At 40.7% G+C, this 22,709-nt stretch overlaps 1 protein-coding gene across 11 annotated transcripts in view; it reads right to left on the minus strand.

Moving 5' to 3' along the window:
- The window catches only part of RALGAPA1 (Ral GTPase activating protein catalytic subunit alpha 1), a 304,015-nt gene extending 302,845 nt beyond the window's left edge, over nucleotides 1-1,170 (minus strand). For all 11 annotated transcript variants that reach the window (XM_043989575.1, XM_043989574.1, XM_043989567.1 and 8 more), the window contains exon 1: nucleotides 488-1,170. In XM_043989575.1, coding sequence (XP_043845510.1) covers nucleotides 488-593 — 106 coding nt within the window. In that variant the 5' untranslated portion in view covers nucleotides 594-1,170. The remainder of the gene's footprint in view (nucleotides 1-487) is intronic.
- Nucleotides 1,171-22,709: the final 21,539 nt, after the last annotated feature.

Raw genomic sequence — 22,709 nt, forward strand, 5'->3', positions numbered from 1 at the left:
GCTGACCCCTCCGAGATCCTCCTCAGTCAAGAAGCTTAAAATGGAAGATAAAAGGATGATTATCATCTTATAGGAGTAAAAGAAAAAGGTTATTTTAGTACTTCGTTTCCCTTGAATGGAGATGACAGTAGTTAGAACATCTGGTAAACATATCAATATCCAAATCCCCAAAAGTACTCCTGACAGTATCTAAGATTATGTATATATTACTTTACATAAGTAATCAACATAGTCAACACCAAAAATGCGTGAGGCCCTGTACGGAACTCCAAATACCACCTTATATTAATGCTCCACATAACTTCGGTCTTTGCCAAGTCTTCCCTCCCCAAGATGAGCAGTGCCCCCCCTCCTCGGTGCCCCACCCCCACCTCCCACGGGACGCCCGGACCAGGCTAACACGGGAGAGATTCCACAGGGCGGGGAGGGCAGGAGACCGCGACCCCGGGGTCTGGCCCTGGGCCGGAGCGCCCCCGCGCTCCCTCACCTATCACGATACGCAGGTGCTTCAGGCGGGTCAGTGCGTCCTTCTTGGTGTCCAGCACCTTCTGAGTGGATTTCTTGACGTCTCCGTGCGGCTTTTTGGAGAACATCCCGCCGCCGCTGCCGCCGCCTCTGGCCCCCGCCCGGCCCTGTCCCGGCGGTGGAAAGTGGAGGGAGTGGGGCGGGAGGGCGGGGAGGAGACCGGGCGTTAGTGGCTCATTCACGGCGGTGGGTTCGGGGGCCCCTGCAGAGCCAAGCTTCCTGAGCTGAGGCCAGGTCCGCGGCCTCCGCCTCCTCCGGCCTCCCGCCGCAGGCCCAAGCCACCACCGACACCGGCTCCAATATGGCGGATCCTCCCTCCAGGCCCTGAACGAATCTAAGGAGCCGGGCCAGAGCCGCCGCCGCCGCCTCTCTGCTGCTGCCGCTCCCGCTCCTCCTCCTCCTCTTCCTCTCGGCTACTGCAGTTCCCCGCCTCAGGCTGGGGGCGGGGGTGCGGTTGGGGGGGAAAGGCCGAGACCTAGAGGGGCGGAGGCGGAGACGGAGGCGGAGGTCCGCAGCCACAGCAGCCCCCTCCCTCCGCTCTCCCTAGGGCCCCCTAAAGGTTAAAGGCTTCTTCGGTACCGCCCACTGAGCAGCGCCAGAACTGGAAACTAAGAGCTGCGATAGGGTTTCACGACTCTGCCGTCGGTGGCGAATGGTGCCCATAGCAACAGCCTTCTGTCGTCACTGATCTCTTACGTCATGCCAGCGTGAGGTCATATCGGTCTTTTGCACATATTTGGTTTTCTGTGGTGGTGTGCCCAGCCAAAGGAGAAACAAAGATCGTTCTGGAAGATAAATAACTCCTTCTAAGTAAAGTGCTGCCTTCTGACCATTAATAGTAGATACATTTTATTTTAGGGATGATCTGTCTCTCCACTATCTTCTTGCCCCCTTGGCAAAAGATGACTCTTCAAAACCTCAAAACAGAATGTGAGGATATATTGGATGTCAAATCAAAGAATACTGATTAGGCCAGGCCTTCATTTTCTGTCTTCATTCACAGATTTATAGATTAGATATACAGATGTATCTTGCTCAGAATGAAGTTTTTTTCAAAGTTTGAAATTATTTTGAACATTTTTAGAATAAACTATATTGCACTTGGTTAAAAGTACTTTGCAAGTCATAATCATGTTGCCAGAGCTATAGAATTTTAGTGGTGAAAAGGAATTTAGAACTTATCTATTCTACCTTGCCTATCATTTCACAGATTAGGAAACTGAGGCAGATAGCGATTAAGTGATTTGCCCAGGGTCATACAGCTGTGGTAGAATTGTTAACCCAGGTTTTTTGATTCCAGGTCCACAACTCTGTCCTCTATACCAGAGCTTTTTAAACTTTTTCCACTCTTGACCCCTTTTTGCCTGAGAAATTTTAAGGGAACCCTGGGTATATAGGTATATAGAATAGTTATTCATAACCTTTTACTGTTGCCAAATTTTTCATGACCCCCACATTCAGTGATGCAACCCCATATAGGGTTGCGACCCCGAGTTTAAGAAGGTAGGCACTTTACCACAGCTGTTTCTCATGTTGCCTTTTACAGATTTTCATTTTACAGATGAGAAAACTGTCAAAACTGAACTCATTGCTTCCTGACACCACCCCCACCCCACCCCCCCCACCCCCATACACACACATTTCCTATTCCCAAGGGCCCTACGATTCTACCAGTCCCTCTGACTTTTCACCTAGATATATCTATCATCCTTCACTCCTTTCTCTCTCATCCCCTCAATCAGTTGCAAAGGCCTATTGACATCTTTCTTCAATACTAGCCCTATTGTAATAGACTTCTGGTTGGTCATCTTGCCTCAAGTCTTTCTCCACTCCAATCTATCTTCTACTCAGGCACCCAAGTGATTTTCCTAAAGCAAAGATCCAACCTTGTCACCCCCCATTCAATAAACTTCAGTGGCTCTGTCTTCCAGGTTCAAATATAAAATCCTTGGTTTTTCAAAACCCTTCATAACCCTCTACCCTGTCTTCTTATCCCTTACACATACTCTTTGAACAAGTTCCCCTGAACTTTTTGTTGTTGTTGTTTTTGCTGTTCTTCAAACAAGTCACTCCAACTCTTGCCTCCAAGCATTTTCACTGACTCTTCCCCACATCTTCATCTCTGCCTCCTGGTCTCCTTCGAGTCCCAACTAAAATACCACTTTCTACAGAAAGCCTTTCCCAATCGTTAATTCTAGTACCTTCCTTCTTATGACCGTTTTCTTTTTAACCAGCATAGAGCTTGTTTGTGCATAGCTTGTTTGCATGTTGTCTCCTCTCATTAGGCTGTGAGCTTCCTGAAAGCAGGGACTGTCTTTTGGCTTTCTTTGTATCCCCATTGCTTTGCACAAGGTCTGGGATATTGTGGGTGCTTAATAATGTATATTGACTAATTACAATACAGATTATGATCATTCACTGAGTTGCTTGGTTGTTGTCCTTCATTCTCAAAGGGGACCAAAATTACAGCACAATGTGGAATTCAAGTTACAATGTATCTGACTGTGGCTGAGCAGACAAGCTCTGAATGCTCTACCACAAGGTGTGGCACAAATAGTCTTTGTGAACATTTGGGGTGGATTCTCTAAATGTGTGTATTTCTCATTTCGTTTGAACTACTTCAGTTTTGCTTTGCTCATAGAGTACAGCAGCTTCTGTGGTGAGGGCATGCCGTGCTGAGCAGTCCTGTGCCAGTGTCTCCCATGTCACATAATCAATTCCAAATTGTTGTTATTCCATGAAACCCACAGTATAACAGCATCCTGCCAGAAAAGGGAACCATTTTCATTTGAATTGTCTTAGGAAGATTCTGAAGATCTGCTGGCAGACACTGAGGTCCTTTCCCAAAACAAAGTGCCAAGCATTCAAACTCTACTGCGGAGAGTGCAGCTCCAATGGGCTGACCACATTGTTTGAATTCCAAACACGCACTTGCCTAAAACACTATATTATAGAGAACTAACAAAGGGCAAGCGCTCACCTGGTGGTCAGAAAAAGAAATACAAGGACACCCTCAAAATGATTCAATTAAACAGACATGTGAGGCAGTCTGCCAAACGCTGGGCATATGCCATAATTCAATACTTCAACAGTTCTACGAGTACTCACACCACTAGCACAAATTGCAACCCCTCCTTGCTGTAGGAGATAAGAATTCAGTTAATTTGTCAAAAAATCACAAAGTCTAGTGGCCAAACTAATAATAATGCCATGCATCTCTTTATAGTCAGAGGCTGGTCCAGTGATGATAATCTGTTATCTTGCCTGTACTTTTCAGCATACAAGTCAGAGTTTACCCTTTACTGGCATGACCTTTGAGAAACCAGGGTAACCACTGTCATTATTAGACATTGGAATAGAATTTGAATGAAAAGTACACTAGAGCTACAAAAGTGAAATAAGACACAAGCATGGAACAGAGAATAGTGTACACAAATAACAGCGATGCAAGGCAGATTATAGTAAGTAAAAAACTGCAGGTGTAATGCTATAATAAATAGCATTTATCATGGGAGAAAATACCTTTAGCTAGGTGGAAATCAAGAAAAAATTCATGAAGGAGGCAGCACCTAAATTATGCTCTGAAGGAATCAAGGGATTTCAGCAAGTGGAGTTGAGCTATAGGGGATTCCATTTCAGCCATGGGGCATGAGTACAGGACAAAGGAAGATAGGACTAGGGGTATTACACAATGAATTTGGGCTGGAACATTATCGGGCAGCCAGCTAGTGAAGTAGATAGAATATGGGTCCTGGAGTCAGGAAGACCTGAGTTCAAATCCAACCTCAGAGGCTTTCCAGCTGCATGACCCTAGGCAAGTCACTTAAACTCTGCCTCATTTTCATTGTCTGGAAAAGGAAATGGCAAACCATTTCAATATTTTTTGCTAAGAAAACCTGAACTGAGGTCAGAGTCAGATATGACAGAACAACAATATTGAACAAGCAGGCTAGGTTCCACTGGTTCACACACACACACACACACATATATACATATATATTTGTCTCCTGGATTTAAATCATGCAAGGAAAAATCTAAAGGACCAGCCTGGACCACAGCTCCTGCCTCATGGAGTTCATGTAGCCTAGTCTGTAATTCATGTATATAGGAGGCAACAGAAGTATCACCTCCCACCAGTGATGTATAAACTGGGGGAAAAGTTTTAGCTTGGATAGGAGAGTGACCAAAAAGCATTTCATAAGGAGATATATGAAGTTCTCCTCTTGGTCTACTGTGTAGATAGAATAATGCCAATGGTAGATCATTAGGCCATTTCAAATGGGTTTCGGTATACAGGAAAGGGGGTGCTATGAAATAAAACTGGAAAATATTTTTAAATAAAATTGTAGGAGGCCTTATATCACAGGTTAAGGAAGATACATCTTACTTGATAAACAATGAAAAAGCCTTTGAAAGTTTTTAACTAAAGGAAAGGTAAGATCAGAATTGTGCTTCAGGAAAATCACTTTAGCATCTATAGGAAGGGTGGTTTGGAGAAGAGAGACTAGAAGCAGGAAATTAGGAAACTAGTGTGAATGAAAAATGTTAAGGACAGAACTAGGGTAGCTGTAGTGGAAAGGAAAGAATATAATGCAATGCAAAGACTGCTGGATTCAGAATCATATCCAAATTGGATCTACCTCTCAACTTTGGCTCTTAACTAGCTGCAAAATCTTGTAACTTAACCTCTCCACTTCAGATTCCTCTTCTATAAAATGCGAAGGATGTACTAGGTGGCCTCTAAGGTCCCTGGTAGCTCTAAACTTTTGATCCTGTGATCATGTGAGAGAACTGAGGAGGGTTTAATTGGCTAGATTTGGCAAATTATTTGGATATATGGGATGAAGGAGAGAGAAAAGGCAAAAATAAATTCAAACTTATTTGATTGACTAGGAAAGATGGCGATATACCATCATCAGAAATAGGGAAGATGGGGCAGCTAGGTGGCACAGTGGATAGAGCACTGTCCCTGGAGTCAGGAGTACCTAAGTTCAAATCTGGCCTCAGACACTTTAACACTTACTAGCTGTGTGACCCTGGGCAAGTCACTTAACCCCAGTTGCCTCACTAAAAAAAAAAAAGAAAAAGAAATAGGGAAGATGGCGGGGTGGTTAGAGTTGGGTGACATGCCTGGGGTTGTACAGTAGCTGAGTGTCTTGTGTATGAGGCCAAATTTAGGCTCAGGTTTTCCTGGGTCCAGGGTGGCTAAGAATTGGGAATCAAAGGAATGTCCATCAATTGGGGAATGACTGAACAAGCTGTGGTATATGATTGTAATGAAATATTATTGTGCTATAAGAAATGACAAGCAGGGGGCAGCTAGGTGGCGCAATGGTTAGAGCACCAGCCCTGGATTCAGGAGGACCTGAGTTCAAATCTGACCTCAGACACTTAACACTTACTAGCTGTGTGACCCCGGGCAAGTCACTTAACCTCAATTGCCTCACCATAAAAAAAAATAAAAGAAAGAAATGACAAGCAGGATGATTTCAGAAAGACTCATATGAACTGATGTATAGTAAAGTGAGAAGAACCAGGAGAACATTGCGCACAGTGACAGCATTATTGTTCTATGAGCAATTGTGAATGACTAACTATTCTCAGCAATACAATGATCCAAAACAATCCCAAAGGACTAATGATGAAGCATACTATCCACCTCCAGAGAACTGATATTGATTCAACACAGACTGAAGCATGTTATTTTGAGCTCTCTCTTTTTTTTTAAACTTGAGTCTTTTTATGTAAAATGGTAATGTTTTACATAATTGCACATATATAACCTATACTGATTTCTTGCAACCTTGGGGGAGGGGACGGTGTAGGGAGGGAGGGAATGAGAGAGGGATAGAATTTGGATCTCAAAACTTTAAATAAATAAATAAAATTTTTTAAATTTTAAAATACAAATAAAAAAATAGAAAACAGGGTAGGACTGTCTTTGTATCCTTGAGGTAAACAAGTCTATGTCCATTCTGTGTTCTTTCAGGTGAAGGCAAACAGGTACTGAGATTCTAGGTGAATGGGGATGTTAAAAAAAAAAAGTGAACACAGATCTATGTAGGTAGCTGCAAGGGAATTAAGGAAATGATGGCAACAGGGTTGAGTGCCACTGGGTGCCTGAATATAACATGAACACTAACAGTGTGCAAATCTTGTGCAAAGCAATAAACAGGTTTGCCATCTGGACCTGGCTTAGGCATTTTAACTGGGAGTGTTACAAGGGTATTTACATGGAACAATAATACCTTATTACTCAGAGTCAAAAATGAGTGCTATACCTTCAATGACCTCCCTGGACAAAGGATATTGAAGAAAGGATGGTAGGGGGACTCCCTTGGTTTTTATGGGGACAGGGACAGTGGATTTTAGCAATCCTACATTTGAGGATTAAGTCACTCATAGAGAATCAGGAATATCAGATGGAATCCCTAGACTATCATCAGGGGTCCTTGGTGCATTCTAAACCAATACAAGGAACAAAAAGAGGGGGTCCTCAGGGAGTTGCAAAGACAGAGATCCACTGGTGGAATAGGAAATGGTAACCCTAAGTTTACAGAGCAGATCCCTCCCCACAGATTTACAGGGAATTTGGGCGTGAGGAGAAAGGAATGTTCAACAGAAAGGGGACCAATGGATATCATGTGACGAGAAAATTTTGGAACACTCTAAGGTTTTCCTGAGATCTCTACAACATTCAGAGACCCAGTAGAGGTACAACTAGAGTCTGGTTTACTCACTAAAACTGAATTAGAAGATTAAGTATCTGGTAGGAATCATAGATTATATCACAGACTTTAGGATAATATGGGATTCATTTCTGCAGGAAGAAGCACGGACTCATATGGCTGGGGCAAGGACATCAGAATCAGAGAAAACAAGAATCCTCTCCATAATCCTCAGCCTCTCACCCTCTCCCACACTTTCATGCAACAGATTTTCCTTGGGGATTTTGAGACCCACTATTATTTTTATTCCTGAGGTCCCATTTTTTCTTTTTACACTCTCTGGCTATGGCCTTTCTTGGGGCAGTAAAAACATGCATGTGACTCATGAGTTCCTTTATATGGCCTGTGGAGGAGCAAGGATGGCAATTTGACCTTTCAGCTTAGATTTCTCATTTCCTTTATAAACGAATTGGGCAATGTTCTTAAGATCACTTATAGGTATTTCATGCCACCCAGGGCAACTCTTATGAAAGTACTTTTGAATTTCTGACTGGAATTGACTGACAAAGTCCAAATTTATAATTATTACATCTTGAGTGGTCTAGACCCACATACCACTTAGTATTTTTATGTAATCTATTATAAAAATGGTTAGAGGCTTCATTTTCTTCTTGTATTGTCCCTTGGAATTAATTACAGTTTTCAGGATGGACAGCATAAGCCTTCATGCCTCTAATTAATGACTCTTTAGCCTGAAGTAACATGGTATAATCAGCAAGATTATTGGCATTCCATTACAGGTCCTATAATGGCTAATTTGGGAGACCTGAAGGACCAGACTCTCCCCACCCCAACCAGAGCTTGCCATTAGTAACTTCAGTAATGGTAGCTCTTTCAGTGGGTGAGACTAAGGTTTCTATCAGGTCAACCATTTCACTCCAAGGTGAGATTATAACCTTTTATGATGGCCTGAAACTGGATTATAACCTTTCCTGAATCTTTGTCAAATATGGAAGTGTCTACAGGCAGAAACATTAGAAGGACTGAAAGGCTGATGATTCATATTCCTGACCCTCTGACCAGGCTGTGCTGGATTATATGGGAACCTTTCTTGAAGGGGGAAAACACCAGTTTTGGACCCCTCTTGCTCAAGAGAAATTAAATTTATTTCCAGTTAATTCAGGAGGATAATAAGATGGGGGTGCAGAGGGCAGGGAAGAGGAGGTGGCAGTAGCAGAAGAAAGAGTAGCCAAAAAGGGTTGCAAAGGAGAGCCGGTGGGAGCAAGCAAGATAAGATAGAGAGAAGATACCTTTGGGTATGTTGGGCATATGCTATCAGAAAGGATAGCCCAAAAGAACTGGAATTCCATCTGTCTTGAATCTTTGTCTCCTATGGCTAGCCTTAGATCCTTTACTTTAACATACTCAAAGGTACCAAACTGAGGCCAACACAAATTATCAGTTGACTCTCTCACCATTGTAGACCAAATTTCACATAACCAAATGCTACACTTCTTGATCATTCCTGCTTCAACCAGGAGCTTTCCATGGTCCCATGCTATGAGAAAATTTTCCAATTTCTCCATCAATATACTATTACCAGATCCCATTATTCCCTTAAATAGGCTTTCTCAACAGTCTGGAGGCTTAGCTTGGGACTGAAATCAAGGGGGAATCTGACCTCTGGGGTAGCCTTCTACAGAGAAACACTTTGGTGAGAAAATCAACCAGCATGTTCTAAGGACTTCCTTGGAGAGGCTGTCCCTGGAGACTGGCTGGCTCCCCCAAAACTGTCATGAATAATTTTAGAATAACTGAGGAGACAAAGTCAGAACTGTGCAATTTATTAGCAAGGCATGTGATTGGAGGACAAGTCAGGTCCTAGGCCCCTCAGTAGGCACAAGGACAGTATAGAGAGATTTACAAAGCTTTTTATAGTAAATTACAGTTAACACTTTTGGTGTTACTATTTTTAGATTTAGGGGCTTTCCTGATTGGTTGTATCCACCTGCATCCTGCAAAACAGTTAGTGGCACAATAATGCATGACTTCTCCAAAATCACATCTCTTACAGGAAAACTAAACTTAGCTCAGGAAAATGAGACCAAGCTCCACCATTTGCACAAAATGCCAGCAGTGATACAAAATGGAGTCAGTTTTATTCCCTCAGAACATTAGCAGTTAAAGATACATGATACAATAGCAATAAAAAAAAATTACATTTGTTGGTTAGTTGTACTTCTCTGTCGTTCAGAAATTCATACTAATAGCAGCTGCGCATCAACTCAGGTTAAAACAAAAACAAAAACCAACTCCAAACCAACTACCTTCCCCTGCTCCACTCAAATCTATCGCGCAAATGCTACATACCACATCAGCCAAGACGTCATTTTGGCAAGTATCAAAAACACTGTCGATATGATATGAGACCCTTTGTCTCTGGACTGTATTCCTCTATTTTACAGAAGTTAATTTTGCACAAAGCTGTGACTCTAAAGATACATTCTTTTTCTGATTCCATGTAAACAGCAACAACTTAGTGATGATTGCAGAAGAGTCTGTCTAAAGCAAATTATAACATATAAATACAATTACAAAACAAGTATGTGACTTTACTATTCTTCTCTTTGGATTTCTTGTTTAGTTTTTGATCCAGTGTTCTTTTAAAATCTTTACCAGTTTTTATGTGGGAGTGCTGGGCTCCTGTAAATTTCAAGTCACCATCTTAACTGGAATTTTAAGGCTCATTTTTTTAACACTAATATTTTTCCAGAAAACTGAGCCAACTCATGATTCCCTGGAATAATCAAGACCTTTTAAGGAAAAACTAACCCAGTCTATATTCCTCTACTGGGAGTTGTTTCTCCTAATGCACACACCCCTTAGTGTCAAGAGTACTAAATGTCTTCTAGAGAAACAACAAGCAGGCCTAGAAAGACTTGTATGAACTGATGTATAGTGAGGTGAGCAGAACCAGGAAAATGTTGTGCACAGTAACAGCAGTATTATTTGATGAATTGTGAATGACTTAACTATTCTCAGCAATATAATAATCCAATACAATCCAAAAGGGCTAATGACGAAGCATACTACTCACCTCCAAGGAAAGAACTGATATTGATTAAACATAGACTGAAGTGTAATGATTGGAATGATGCCACCTACTGGAGACTTGCTGTGGGAAAGCTCGGCCATGAGGAAAATGCCTCAGAGGCATTGTAGCTTTTCCTTGGCGTCAGGAAATGATGTTTACTCATGGGTGCTGTCTATCAAGGCTACCAGCCAATCAACTTGAGGAGCCTCCTATTTTCTGGGAGGAGATAGGAAGGAGGAAAGGGAGCCTGCGCGGAGAGCTCTCACGCTTTTGGGTTCCTGACTTGATGGTGGTGGCGGCGGCAGAGGACTTCACAGGAAATTTGAGGAAAGATAGGAATGCCAGGCTGTTGGAATTCTGTTCTCAATCTTTTTCTTTCTATTTTTCAATAAACCCTTAAAAACCTAAATTTGTTTTATCAGTGATTTTAGTCAGTTTCCCCAAAAACTGGGGGAACAGATTAGAATCCACATTTAGAATCTTAAATTACACAGTTGCATGCTATTTTTTACTTTCATTTTTTTCTTTTACTTACATTTTCTTATACAAAATGACTAATATGGTAATGTTTTACATAATTGCACATTTATAACCTATATCTGCTTGCCACCTCAGGGAGGGGAATGGGGAGGGAGAGGAGGGATAAAATTTGGAACTCAAAACTTAAAATAAAAATGTTTATTATTACATTTTTTAAATTTAAAAAAATCCAGAGAAAAATTGTCTTCTAGAATATGTAAGGGGCTAAAATTCTAGCTATGATGTCTAAAATCTGAGTGGTCACCCCAAACTAGAAACTTTAGCAAGAGTTTAGACTTTTAAATATTTATTAAAGTGCAATCAGAAGTTGGTGAGGAGTCTAAGAGACCCCAGCATCTGACCCGCCATACCGAGGTCAGGAACCCAAGACAGCCAACCTTTCAGGGCTTCCTCCAGAAGCCTCCTGTGAAACAGGAAACAAGGCCATCCACACACACAGCTCCAAACTAATTGGTTGATAGCACTGATTGACAGGTCCCACAGGTGGTTCTATATATGTAACTTCTGGACACTAAAATCACATGGTTTCTAAATCACATGCTTTCTTCTCATGGCGGAGCTTCCCTGCCATATCTCTCCAGCAGGAGGTGCCATTCCAATTCTCACAAGAACTTTCTATCATTCAGTAGCCTTGGGGTTAGATAACTTACTAAATAATCCTCAGACATGCAAGAAACCTGCTTGAGACAGTGTTAGAGCAGCTTAATATAGGCAAAACAGAAACAAGGCCATAAGCAATATAACAGCCTCTTTCATGAAAGAGAGATTCAATGTGAGGAAAATTAAGACTTTCAGAAGGACAGACTCTCAGATCTCAATGATCACTGATCTGTTGTTCATGGATATAAATCTTTACAATGGATTTCCTGACTTAAAGCATAGATGAAGAGCAGCACCAAGAATATCAGGGCCATAAGGCAGGTGATAGATAACTTAACCCAGCAAAGTCACTAATTCTGATCATAGGTCAGAATCATCTGAACATAGGTAGCTTAACTTGGTCATTACTCTTTTGCATACAACCTATCCTAGGATCAGGGTAAATAGCAATACTTACCTGTGCCACCCATTGTTCTTTGGACCACCAGTCAGAACCTTCCCCTTCCTGGGAGCTCCATGGGAATGTGATACCAAATCTTTGTATCTTAGAGCCTTCTTCAGAGAATCCAAGGCAAGGGCTCTCCTTTACCATCTTTAAAGAACTCAGGATTGTCACCAAGTCACTTAAGGGGGTCATCTTTCTTCCAGATAAATATACATTCACTATACTTATTCAAAGGCAATTTCATTTCCATATATATATATATTTAAAGCAAAATACCTTCCAACAATTTTACCCTGTGGTCTCTCAAGCCTAGTTTCTGTGAAGGAGTTATTCAAATCATACCCAGGGGAAAGAAGATGTTCAAGGGTACCTGAACAACAGTTACCAGGCTTCCCAGAGCTTTATTAAGGGGAAGGAACCTCTCAAGGCCTAGAAGACTCTGTAGTTGGGATGGAAGAACTGAGGAGGAGGGGATGAAAAGGGTCAACCAGAACTCTACCCAAAAACAGTCTGTGTGTTTTGGTTAAATTTTCCTAGAGGTTGATTCCAAAAACCCCCCACCAAAAACCAAAACTTTGGACTGGAGACATTCTTCTGCTTTCTAAGGGTGGAAATGATTGTTTTTGGAAGGTGAAACACATGGCCCCAGATATAAAGGGACATGATCATGAAGCTGCTGTTTCAAGATCAAGCCAAACTGGTCTTTCAGAGGTGGATGCTCCAATTGGCACAGAACATTGTTGAGCAGAAGTAGTTACCTTGTATTTTCTTAGGGGAATCTTATGGTCCTATACTCAACACAACATGGCATCATAGTCCCCATGTCCATATTGTCAATGAACCCACTTCCCAACCTCTTCCATTTTTTAAGGGAATCAACCTAGTTGTTTAGCTAATAAGCAAAGGACATTATTTACATTGGAAGCATTGGCCAAATGCATTCATTATTCTTGGTCCCAAAGAGGAAGGCCATTAATTGTCCAGGCCACTTCCCTCCAAGCCCCATATTACTTTGCAAGGTCCATGTCCACCCTACAAGAATCAGTTAGAGAGCTTATCTTGTCCCCATCTTTCAAGACTGTCACACGGAGACTGTGGGAAGACACGTACATGAGTGTGAATTAGTAGAACTGGGAATTGGTCCAGTCAATTTGGAAAGCAATTTGAAACTATTTGTAAAAAGGTACCAAACTGCTCATACCCTTTGACTTAGTTATATAACTTCCAGACCTATAACCCAAAGAAATGAGAGAAAGTGGAAAAGGATCTATATGCACAAAAATATCTATAGCTATTCTTTTTGTGGTAGCTCCAAATTGGATTATTATTATTTTTTTTTAGGGAGGCAATTGGGGTTAAGTGACTTGCCCAGGTTCACACAGCTAGTAAGTGTTAAGTGTCTGAGGCTGGATTTGAACTCAGGTCCTCCTGAATCCAGGGCTGGTGCTCTATCCACTGTGCCACCTAGCTGCCCCTAGCCCCAAATTGGAAACTAAAGGAATGTCCTCCTACTTGGGAATGACTAAATAAATTGCAGCATGTGAATGTTACAGAATATAATTGTGTCATTAGAAATAATGAAATGGACAGTTTCAAAGGAAACTGGGAAGATAATATAAATTGATGCAGAGTGAAGAGAACAGAATTAGAACAATTTGTACAATGACATTTTAGAGAGAAAAAATTGAAATAACTTAGAACTGTTTAATGAAGTGATAACCATGACTCCAAAAGAATGGAGTTGAAAACACTACTCACCTTCTTTGAGAGGTACTAAATATAAGAAGCAGAACCTACATTTTCAAATATGACTAATGTGGGAATTCGTTTTGCTTTTTTTTTCTTTTTTCTTTTCTTCTTCTTCTTCTTCTTCTTCTTCGCAGGGTGATTAGGGTTAAGTGACTTGCCTAGGGTCACACAACTAGTAAGTGTCAAGTGTCTGAGGTCAAATTTGAACTCAGATCCTCCTGAATCCAGGGCCAGTGCTTTATCCACTGTGCCACCTAGCTGCCCCTCATTTTGCTTTTCTATGCTACAGTGTTGAGGGTTTTATTTTTTGTTTGTATTTTAATTTGCTCATTGCAGGGTAGTGTGAAATAAAGCTTAATTATAAAATGCTTGTCAGTTAATAAAAATAGAAACAAACAAAAAAGGAAAGACTCACTGGGACAACTTGCCAAAAACTCTAGCCCTCAGTTATCCCCATATTAGCAAACTGATAACTCCAAGGTCTATTTTTGTATGGTTCTCTTGAAGTAGGCAGAGTTGTTAGTGAGCCATGCAAAATATTAATCTTCAAGAGCTATGTCTTCATAGGTGCAGGCCTAATGGGTTAGTGAAAGAGGAAGGGCAACGTGGATGGAATGAACTAATGATGGACCTCAGCTTTGAGGAGAATAACTTATTCCAGTACACTGCTTAAGCAATGTCCTTTTCCTACCAGGCTGTGGCAGTATGGACAAGATTTCAAGTTAGCTCTGGAGAAAAATTAAGGTATCTAGTATTTCCCAGGTGAAAACTAACAATTACTCCTGACTAGTCTCAACTAAAAAAAAACCACAGAGAATTAAAAAGCATTAATGAGATCAACAACCCTATGCCATTTACCCAAGGCTTGAGCTACTTGATTGACCACATCAGCAGTTAGAAATGGCAATATCAATTGGCATAACAATTCAGCTACAAATAAGTTGCCAGGTACCACTAACTTTCCTCACCAGCCATACAATATTATTGTAATGGAAGCTGGTGGAGTATTTTGGTCTCCATTTCCATTACTAGGGAGAAAGTAGTTTTTACCCCTCCTGGGACATGGTATTGTTTGGTGTTAATAGGATGTCTCAGAAAACTCCAAAGGGTTTCCATGTTGTTTTAACCACAGTAACTAGAAGTTGCCATAAACACCCATACAGGTATCTACTCTTTTTAAAATTTTTGTGGGGCAATGAAGGTTAAGTGACTTGCCCACTGTCACACAGCTAGTAAGTGTCAAGTGTCTGAGGCCGGATTTGAACTCAGGTCCTCCTGAATCCAGGGCCAGTGCTTTATCCACTGTGCCACCTAGCTGCCCCCAGGTATCTACTCTTAAGAACTTATAATTACCTCTTTTCTCAGGGGTCTATACTACCCAAACCTCCCATAGAAGTAGTATGCCTCAAAGGACCCATGGGGGCATCCAGATACTGGTAAGAATTTATCCTTAAAGCACATATGATCTCTCTAAAGGATCTGTTGAGGGAAACTTCTCAATGGAGAATGGCTTATCATTAGTCCTGGCACAGAAACTATAAGCAATAGAGCTATTGTGAAAGTACAAAGCCTGTACTTGTTCTTGCTGTCACTAGTTGCAGGCACTTTCAGCATGAGAGGAGCAGCCATTGTGATATGGATTGAATAATCATACTAAGACACTGTCCAGTTTGATAGTAAGCTAGTAAGTAGCAAATGAACAGAAGCTTGATATAGATAGATATATAGATACACACATGTGCTTTAGGGAATGCTTTGAGTATGGGCAGAGCTGAAGAGTCTTGCTTCCCAGTGCTACTATAGTTTTTATTAATAACCCCAAAGGTTGTCCTTGATCCATGTTTCAGTAGCCATACCCAAAGATCCTTAAGGGAGAGAGTATCATCACTCTCAGCCTGAAAAGTGGGGACTGTGGAAACTGTGCATCTTCCCATGAACTTCAGAGACACATTTTCTTAGACATCGACTGTGGCTGACCATTCTCCAACTCAAATTTCAACAATTAGTCTTCTTATGGCCATATTCACTGTGTTGTGGGGGGAGCCCTTAGAGAAAGTCTGGACACCATTCATGTGGGATCTAATTGTGTCTAATGCAAATTGGTCATAAGGATGGTTCTCATCTGGGGCTTTTAACTGATTTAACTGGCTTTGCAAAAGCAATTGCTCCATGACATCCCTAAGCCAATGTAATTCTGCAACCAGGAGGAGCTCCACTTTACTCCCATTAGACCATAATCTCATCATCCATTTTTCCAGTGACTCATCAACTTGCTGTTTAAACGTCTCTTGCAGCCTCCCAGATTCCTTTGAGGTGAAAGCCAACCTACTCTCTGACGTCTCTCTAGGGGATAAAAAAAAAAAAGCCCCAACACCCTGCCAAGCTAGTAATAACCTCTCCTTAGGCTCTCTTACTACAGTAGGAGTTCTCAGTTCTTATCCTTCAGTTCAGTTGTTTTTCAGTCAGGTCTACCTCTTTGGTTTTTTTGTTTTACTTTTCTTTTCTTTTTTTTTTTTTTGCAGGGCAATGAGTGTTAAGTGATTTTCCCAGGGTCACATAGCTACTTAAGTGTCAAGTGTCTAAGGCTGGATTTGAACTCAGGTCATCCTGAATCCAAGGCCAGTGCTTTATAGACTGTGCCACCTAGCTGCCCCCAGGTCCACCTCTTTGTAACCCCATTTGGAGTTTTCTCGGAAAAGATACTGGAGTGCTTTGCCATTTCCTTCTCCAACTCATTTTACAGATGAGCAACTAAGGCAAACAAGTTAAGTGATTTGCCCAGAGTTACACAGCTAGTAAGGCTCTGAGGCCAGATTTGAACTCATGAAGATGAGTCTTCCAGATTCCAAGTCCAGAGTTCTGTCAACTGTAGCGCCTGGCTGTCTTGTTTCTCATTCTTAGTTTCACTCCTATTCTTTTCCTTTGTAGTTCTAATCTTATTGGGATTCAACAAATTTTCCAGCAAGATCTCTGGGCTTGATACCATACTTTCTATTCATGGCCTATTGGTCTCCACTCCCATTAGTTTTGTCCTATATGTAGTATTCTTGTGCTATATTTAAAACTATGAGCCCTTCTGACTTGAGGACAAAATCCTTAACAATCAGTAGCTCTGTTTCTAGTTGCTGAAGACACATAGGGAGGTTAGTTACAATTTCCCATGGTGCTGACCAAGCTTTTTAGGACTATTACGCTGTTAAATAAAAAGGAAGTTAACTTAATATTCAATAAACATACTATACTAGTTTAGGTATATGTTGCTTCCCTTGTCTACATAGTCAGAAGAGTGGGTTGATTTGCATAGCAATAGGATATCCATATCTACAGAACATCCATAAAGGCAGAGGTGCCTCAGCTTTTTATGAGTCAGGGCTTTATATGTATTAGGTGACCAGGAAGCCATGTCAATGGCTGCATCAATCAAGTCTCTGGGATGGTTTCCCTGCCATTTGGGAAAAAAATTTATTCAATCAAGTAATCAAAAAATATTTGCCAAGCACTTAGGCACTGAGGATACAAATATTAAGAACTAACCAATTTCTACTTGCAATGAGTTTAAATTTTAATGGGGGAGACAAGAAGTCTGCAACTCCAGACACTTTATAAAGCATAAATATAAAGTATGAACACACTCAAAGAAGTAGTTGCTGAAATATAAGGCACTTTGTGAGGGAGGCCATTAACAGTTGGAATCAAGAAAAGCTTCATGCAGAGATGATGTCTGAACTGCATATTAAAAGAGTCTTTGAGGTATCAGTGAGAAGGAGTATATTGCAAGCATGGAGATCTGCCAGGACAAAGTCATATATATGGTATATGGAGTATTTTAAAGAACAGAGAGAGGGGGCAGCTGGTGGCGCAGTGGATAAAGCACTGGCCTTGGATTCAGGAGGACTTGAGTTCAAATCCAGTCTCAGACACTTGACACTTACTAGCTGTGTGACCCTGGGCAAGTCACTTAACCCTCATTGCCTGGCAAAAAACAAAACAAAAACAAACAAAAAAACCCCACAACCAAACAAAAAAGAACAGAGAGAAAGCTAGTTTGGCTGGATTGCCGAGTTTGTGTGTATGGGGTGGGGGAAAGGTTAGGGAGTGATAGATAGATTTGAGCTGTGTGGGGTTTAATAGCTCAACAGAGCAGTTTACATTTTATTCTAGAGGCAATAGGAAGCCATTGGAGTTGGTTGAGTAGAGGGAGTCACATGGTCATATCCACGCTTAAGGAAAATTACTTTGGCAGCAGTGTGTAAGTTAGATTGTAGTGAAATACTTGAACAGGGAGACTGATTTCCAAGGAGCTATTGCAGAAACTAGGTAAGAAATGATGACAGCCTGAACTAAGGTGGTAGTTGTGTGAGAGGAGAAAAGAGCTTGGATATAAGAGTTGTAGTAGAAATGGCTAGATTTGGTAACTGATTGAATATGTGGCTTGAGGGGGAGTAAGGGGTCAAGGATAATGCTAATTATAAATCTGGGAATACTGGTATTGACTTCAACAGAAGTAGGGAAATTTGGAAAAGGGGAGGGTTTAGGGAGAAATAGATAAAACTTAATTTTGGATTTAATGAGTTTAAGATGTCTCCAGGATATCCAATTTGAAATAGCTAATAGGCAAATGATGATATAGGATTGAAGCTCAGGTAAGACTAGATATGTAGTTCGAGGAGTCAAATGCATAGAGATGATCCTTAAAACCCCATGGGAGCTGATGAGGCTATTGAGAGAGAGAGAGAGAGAGAGAGAGAGAGAGAGAGAGAGAGAGAGAGAGAGAGAGAATGAGAATGAGAGTAGAGGGAGAAAAAAAGACCAAGAACAGAACCCTGGGGAAGGCCAGGAAGGCATAATATGGATGATGAATGGAGACTGAGGAGTAGCAAGATAGGTGATAGTGAACCAGGAAAGAATGGAGTTATGAAAACCTAGAGACAAAAGAGCATCCAGGAAGAGATAGGTGGTCAACAATATTAAATGCAGTAGATGGGTTGAAAAGGATCAGGTCGGGGCAGCTAGGTGACACAGTAGATAGAGCACCGGCCCTGGAGTCAGGAGGACCTGAGTTCAAATCCAGCCTCAGACACTTAACACTTACTAGCTGTGTGACCCTGGGAAGTCACGTAACCCCAATTGCCTCACCAAAAAAAAAAAAAGAAAAAGAAAAAGAAAAGGATCAGGTCTCAGAAAAGACCATAAGATTTGGCAATTGAGATAATTAGTAACTTTGTAGAGAGCAATTTTAGTTGAGTGATGAGGGTTGCAAAAGCTTGAGAAGTGGAAGGAATAAGAAGAGTAGAAGTGGAGGAAGTGAATATAGATAACTTTTTTAAATTTTTTTTTTATTATTATTTTTTTTAATTTTTGCAGGGCAATGGGGGTTAAGTGACTTGCCCAGGGTCACACAGCTAGTAAGTGTCTGAGGCCGGATTTGAACTCAGGTACTCCTGAATCCAGGGCCGGTGCTTTATCCACTGCGCCACCTAGCTGCCCCCTAGATAACTTTTTAAAAGGAATTTGGCTAAAAGAGGGAGGAAAAATAAAAGATAGTTGTAGCTTGGGAGGGGGCAACTAGGTTGTATAGTGGACGGAGCGCTGGGCTTGAAATCATGAAGACATCTTTATGAATTAAAATCCAGTCTCAGACACTTACTAGTTATGGGATCCTGGGCCAAGTCACTTAACCCTGTTTGCTTCACTTCCTCATCCATAAAATGAGCTGGAGAAGAAAATGGCAAATTCCTCTAGTATCTTTGCCAAGAAAACCCAAAAATGGTATCACAAAGAGTTGGATATCACTGAAAACAACTGAACAAAAGCTTGAGGATTGGATGGCAGGATTTTGTGAAAGTTGTTTATGGATGTAAGAGATTGGGTATGATTCAAGACAGTAAAGAAGAAACTAGTGGATGGGGAGAAATAGAAGATTAGAGAAAGAAGGGAGATAATTGAGGATGAAATCTGCTTAAGAAAATGGTGCAGTTGTGAATTGATCAACTATTCTGAAGAGTAATTTGGAACTATGCCCAAAGGGTTATGGGGCTGTGCATACCCTTCGACTCAGTAATACAACTATTAGGTCTGTATTCCAAAGAGATCATAAAAAGGTGAAAAGGATCCACATGTACAAGAATATTTATGGCAACTCTCTTTGTGGTGGCAAAGAATTGGAAATCAAAGGGATGCCCATCAATTGGGAATGGCTGAACAAGTTGTGATATATGAATGTAATGGAATACAATTGTACTATAAGAAATGATGAGCAGGCAGATTTCAGAAAAACCTGGAAAGACTTAAGTGGACTGATGCTGAGTGAAGTGAGCAGAACCATGAGAACATTGTACACAGTAACAACAACATTGTGTGATGATCAACTCTGATAGGCTTAGCTCTTCTCAGCAATATAATGATCTAAGACAATTCCAAAGGACTCATGATAGAAAATGCTCTCCACAACTAGAAAAAAGAACTGTGGAATCTGAATGCAGATTGAACCATACTATTTCTACTTTTTTGCATTTTTTCTTTTTTTTTTTGAGGTTTCCCCCTTTTGTTCTGATTCTTCTTTCACAGCATGACTAATGTGGAAATATGTTTAATGTATTTGTATATATATAACCTATCTTGGATTGCTTTCTGTCTTGGGGAGGGAGGAGGAAAGGCAGGGAGGGAAAAAAATTTGGAACTCATAATCTTATAAAAACAAATGTTGAAAACTGTCTTTACATGTAATTGGGAAAAATACTATTAATATTGGAAAAAAAAGAAAATGGAAGGGGATTGGATTCAGTGCATACGTGAGAGTAATTGGCAAGAACAAAGACGAATTCTTTCTCAGAGACTTGGGGAAAGGAGGGGAAAGTGAAAAATTTTGTAGAGGGTTTTTGAGGTGAAAAGAATTGAAGAACAGGGAGGTTGTATTGCATGGCTTCAATTTTTTTCAATACATTAAGTGGGAAGGACTTCAGATAAGAAAGAAGATAGAAGAGGAGATGTAGGGGGTTTCTGAAGGGAAGAGAAAGTGCAGAATAGCCTATTCTATGGGACAAGGTACTTTCTACCACAGTATTCTTTTTGTTTTTTTGTTTTTGTTTTTGGGTAAGGCAATTGGGGTTAAGTGACTTGCCCAGGGTCACACAGCTAGTAAGTGTCAAGTGTCTGAGGCTGAATTTGAACTCAGGGCCTCCTGAATTCAGGGCTGGTGCTCTATCCACTGCGCCACCTAGCTGCCCCCACAGTATTCTTTATATGGCATTTAGGAGGCCTGTATACTCCATGGACTTAAGTTTATAGTCTTTAGTGCAGGGCACTGGGTGAGACACTTGAAAGGACAATTCTTGAGCCTTGCCAGGACCCAGAGAACTTTCCAAAATTGGGGAGATATGAATAAATTTGTCAAATGTACCCCCGTTAATCTGCTTTAGAAAGCAAGTATTGATCTTTTTCAATATATTTTTATTTCATTAAACATTCCCAATTACATGTAAAAAATTTTTAACATTAATTTGAAAAAGTTTTGAATTCCAAATTCTTGGCCTTTCTCTCACCCCTCCTCCCCTCGAGAAGGCAAGCAATTTGAGATTGATTATACATGTGAAGTCATGCAAAGCATATTTTCATATTAGCCATGTTGCAAATTAAAACATACAAAAACACATGAAAACTAAAGTAAAAAAGTATGCTTCAATTTGCAGTTAGAGTTCATCAGTTCTCTCTTTGGAGGTAGATAACATTTTTCATGATGGGTCCTTTGGAATTGTCTTGGATTGCTGCCCTGATCAGAATACCTAAGTCTTTCTTAGTTGATCATCATTACAATATTACTGTTACTTTGTACAATGTTCCCCTGGTTCTGCTCACTTCACAATAATGTTCCATCACAATTATATACCACAACGTTTAGCCATTTCAGAATTCATGGGTATCCCCTCAATTCCCAATTCTGTGCCACTGTAAAAATTGCTGCTATAAACATTATTGTACAAATGGATCTTTTTTCTTTTTCTTTTATCTCTTTGGGATAAGGCCCAGTAGTGGTATTACTATGTCAACGAGTATATACAGTTTTATAGCCCTTTGTTCTACAGAATGGTTGGACCAGTTCATAACTCCACCAACAATGCATCAGTCCCTTTCATCTTTTGTCATTTTCCTTTTTTGTCATGTTAGCCAATCTAATAGGTTATGAAATGGTACCTGAGGGTTGTTTTAATTTGCATTTCTCTAATTGGTACTGATTTAGGACATTTTTTCATGAGACTATTGATAACTTTGATTTCTTTTTCTGAAAACTGCTTGTTCATAGCCTTTTCCTATTCATCAGTTGGGGATTGGTTCTCATTTTTATAAATTTGACTCAGTTCTCTCATATTTTTGAGAAATAAGGTCTTTATCAGAGAAAGTTGCTGTAAATTTTTTTCCTAGTTTCCTGTTTTCCTTCTACTTTTGGCTGCATTAGTTTTGTTTATGCAAAAGGAAAGCAAGTATTTAAGAAGAGAAAGCATATGGGTGCAAATAGGTAAACCCTAACTACCTACTAGACCTTAGACCTCATGTTGGGTACAGTGTTAAGGGACTTGTCACTTTGGGATGACACAGTAAATCCTAGGTAGTTCTTGTTTCTCCTCACCCTCTGTGATGGCAGTAGGGGGAGCTGCATCAATTTAAAAGGAGAGACAGCTTTCACTCACTTCCACATGAATACTCAAGTAGCATAAAACTCCCTCTTGGATATTTCATGAGGTGTGGAGATGGGGTACTTCAAACACATGCTGCCTAAGCAAGCTTGAGCCTGGGCCTTTGGCTTCTTTCTATCTATTACTTCTATTTTGTTTTCCTTCCCAAAATATAGGTGCTGAACAGTGTCATGAGATTTGGGGGGAGTAGCTAGGATCTCCCAGATTCCTTAGTCTTTGCCAGCTGTATTTTAAGAGGAGTCCCTGATAGTGAGTAGAATGGTTCTTGGAAAAGATGACCACTCACATGAGGAGGAACAAAACTCAAGGCTGATTTTCCAAAAGACATAGACTTTGAGGGAGTTATTCAGATAGTGCAGAGACATACTGTTGATGAAGAAGGCAGTTGGCAGCTGGTG

The sequence above is a fragment of the Dromiciops gliroides genome, chromosome 2 (assembly GCF_019393635.1).
Source record: "Dromiciops gliroides isolate mDroGli1 chromosome 2, mDroGli1.pri, whole genome shotgun sequence".
Classification (NCBI taxonomy): domain Eukaryota; kingdom Metazoa; phylum Chordata; class Mammalia; order Microbiotheria; family Microbiotheriidae; genus Dromiciops; species Dromiciops gliroides.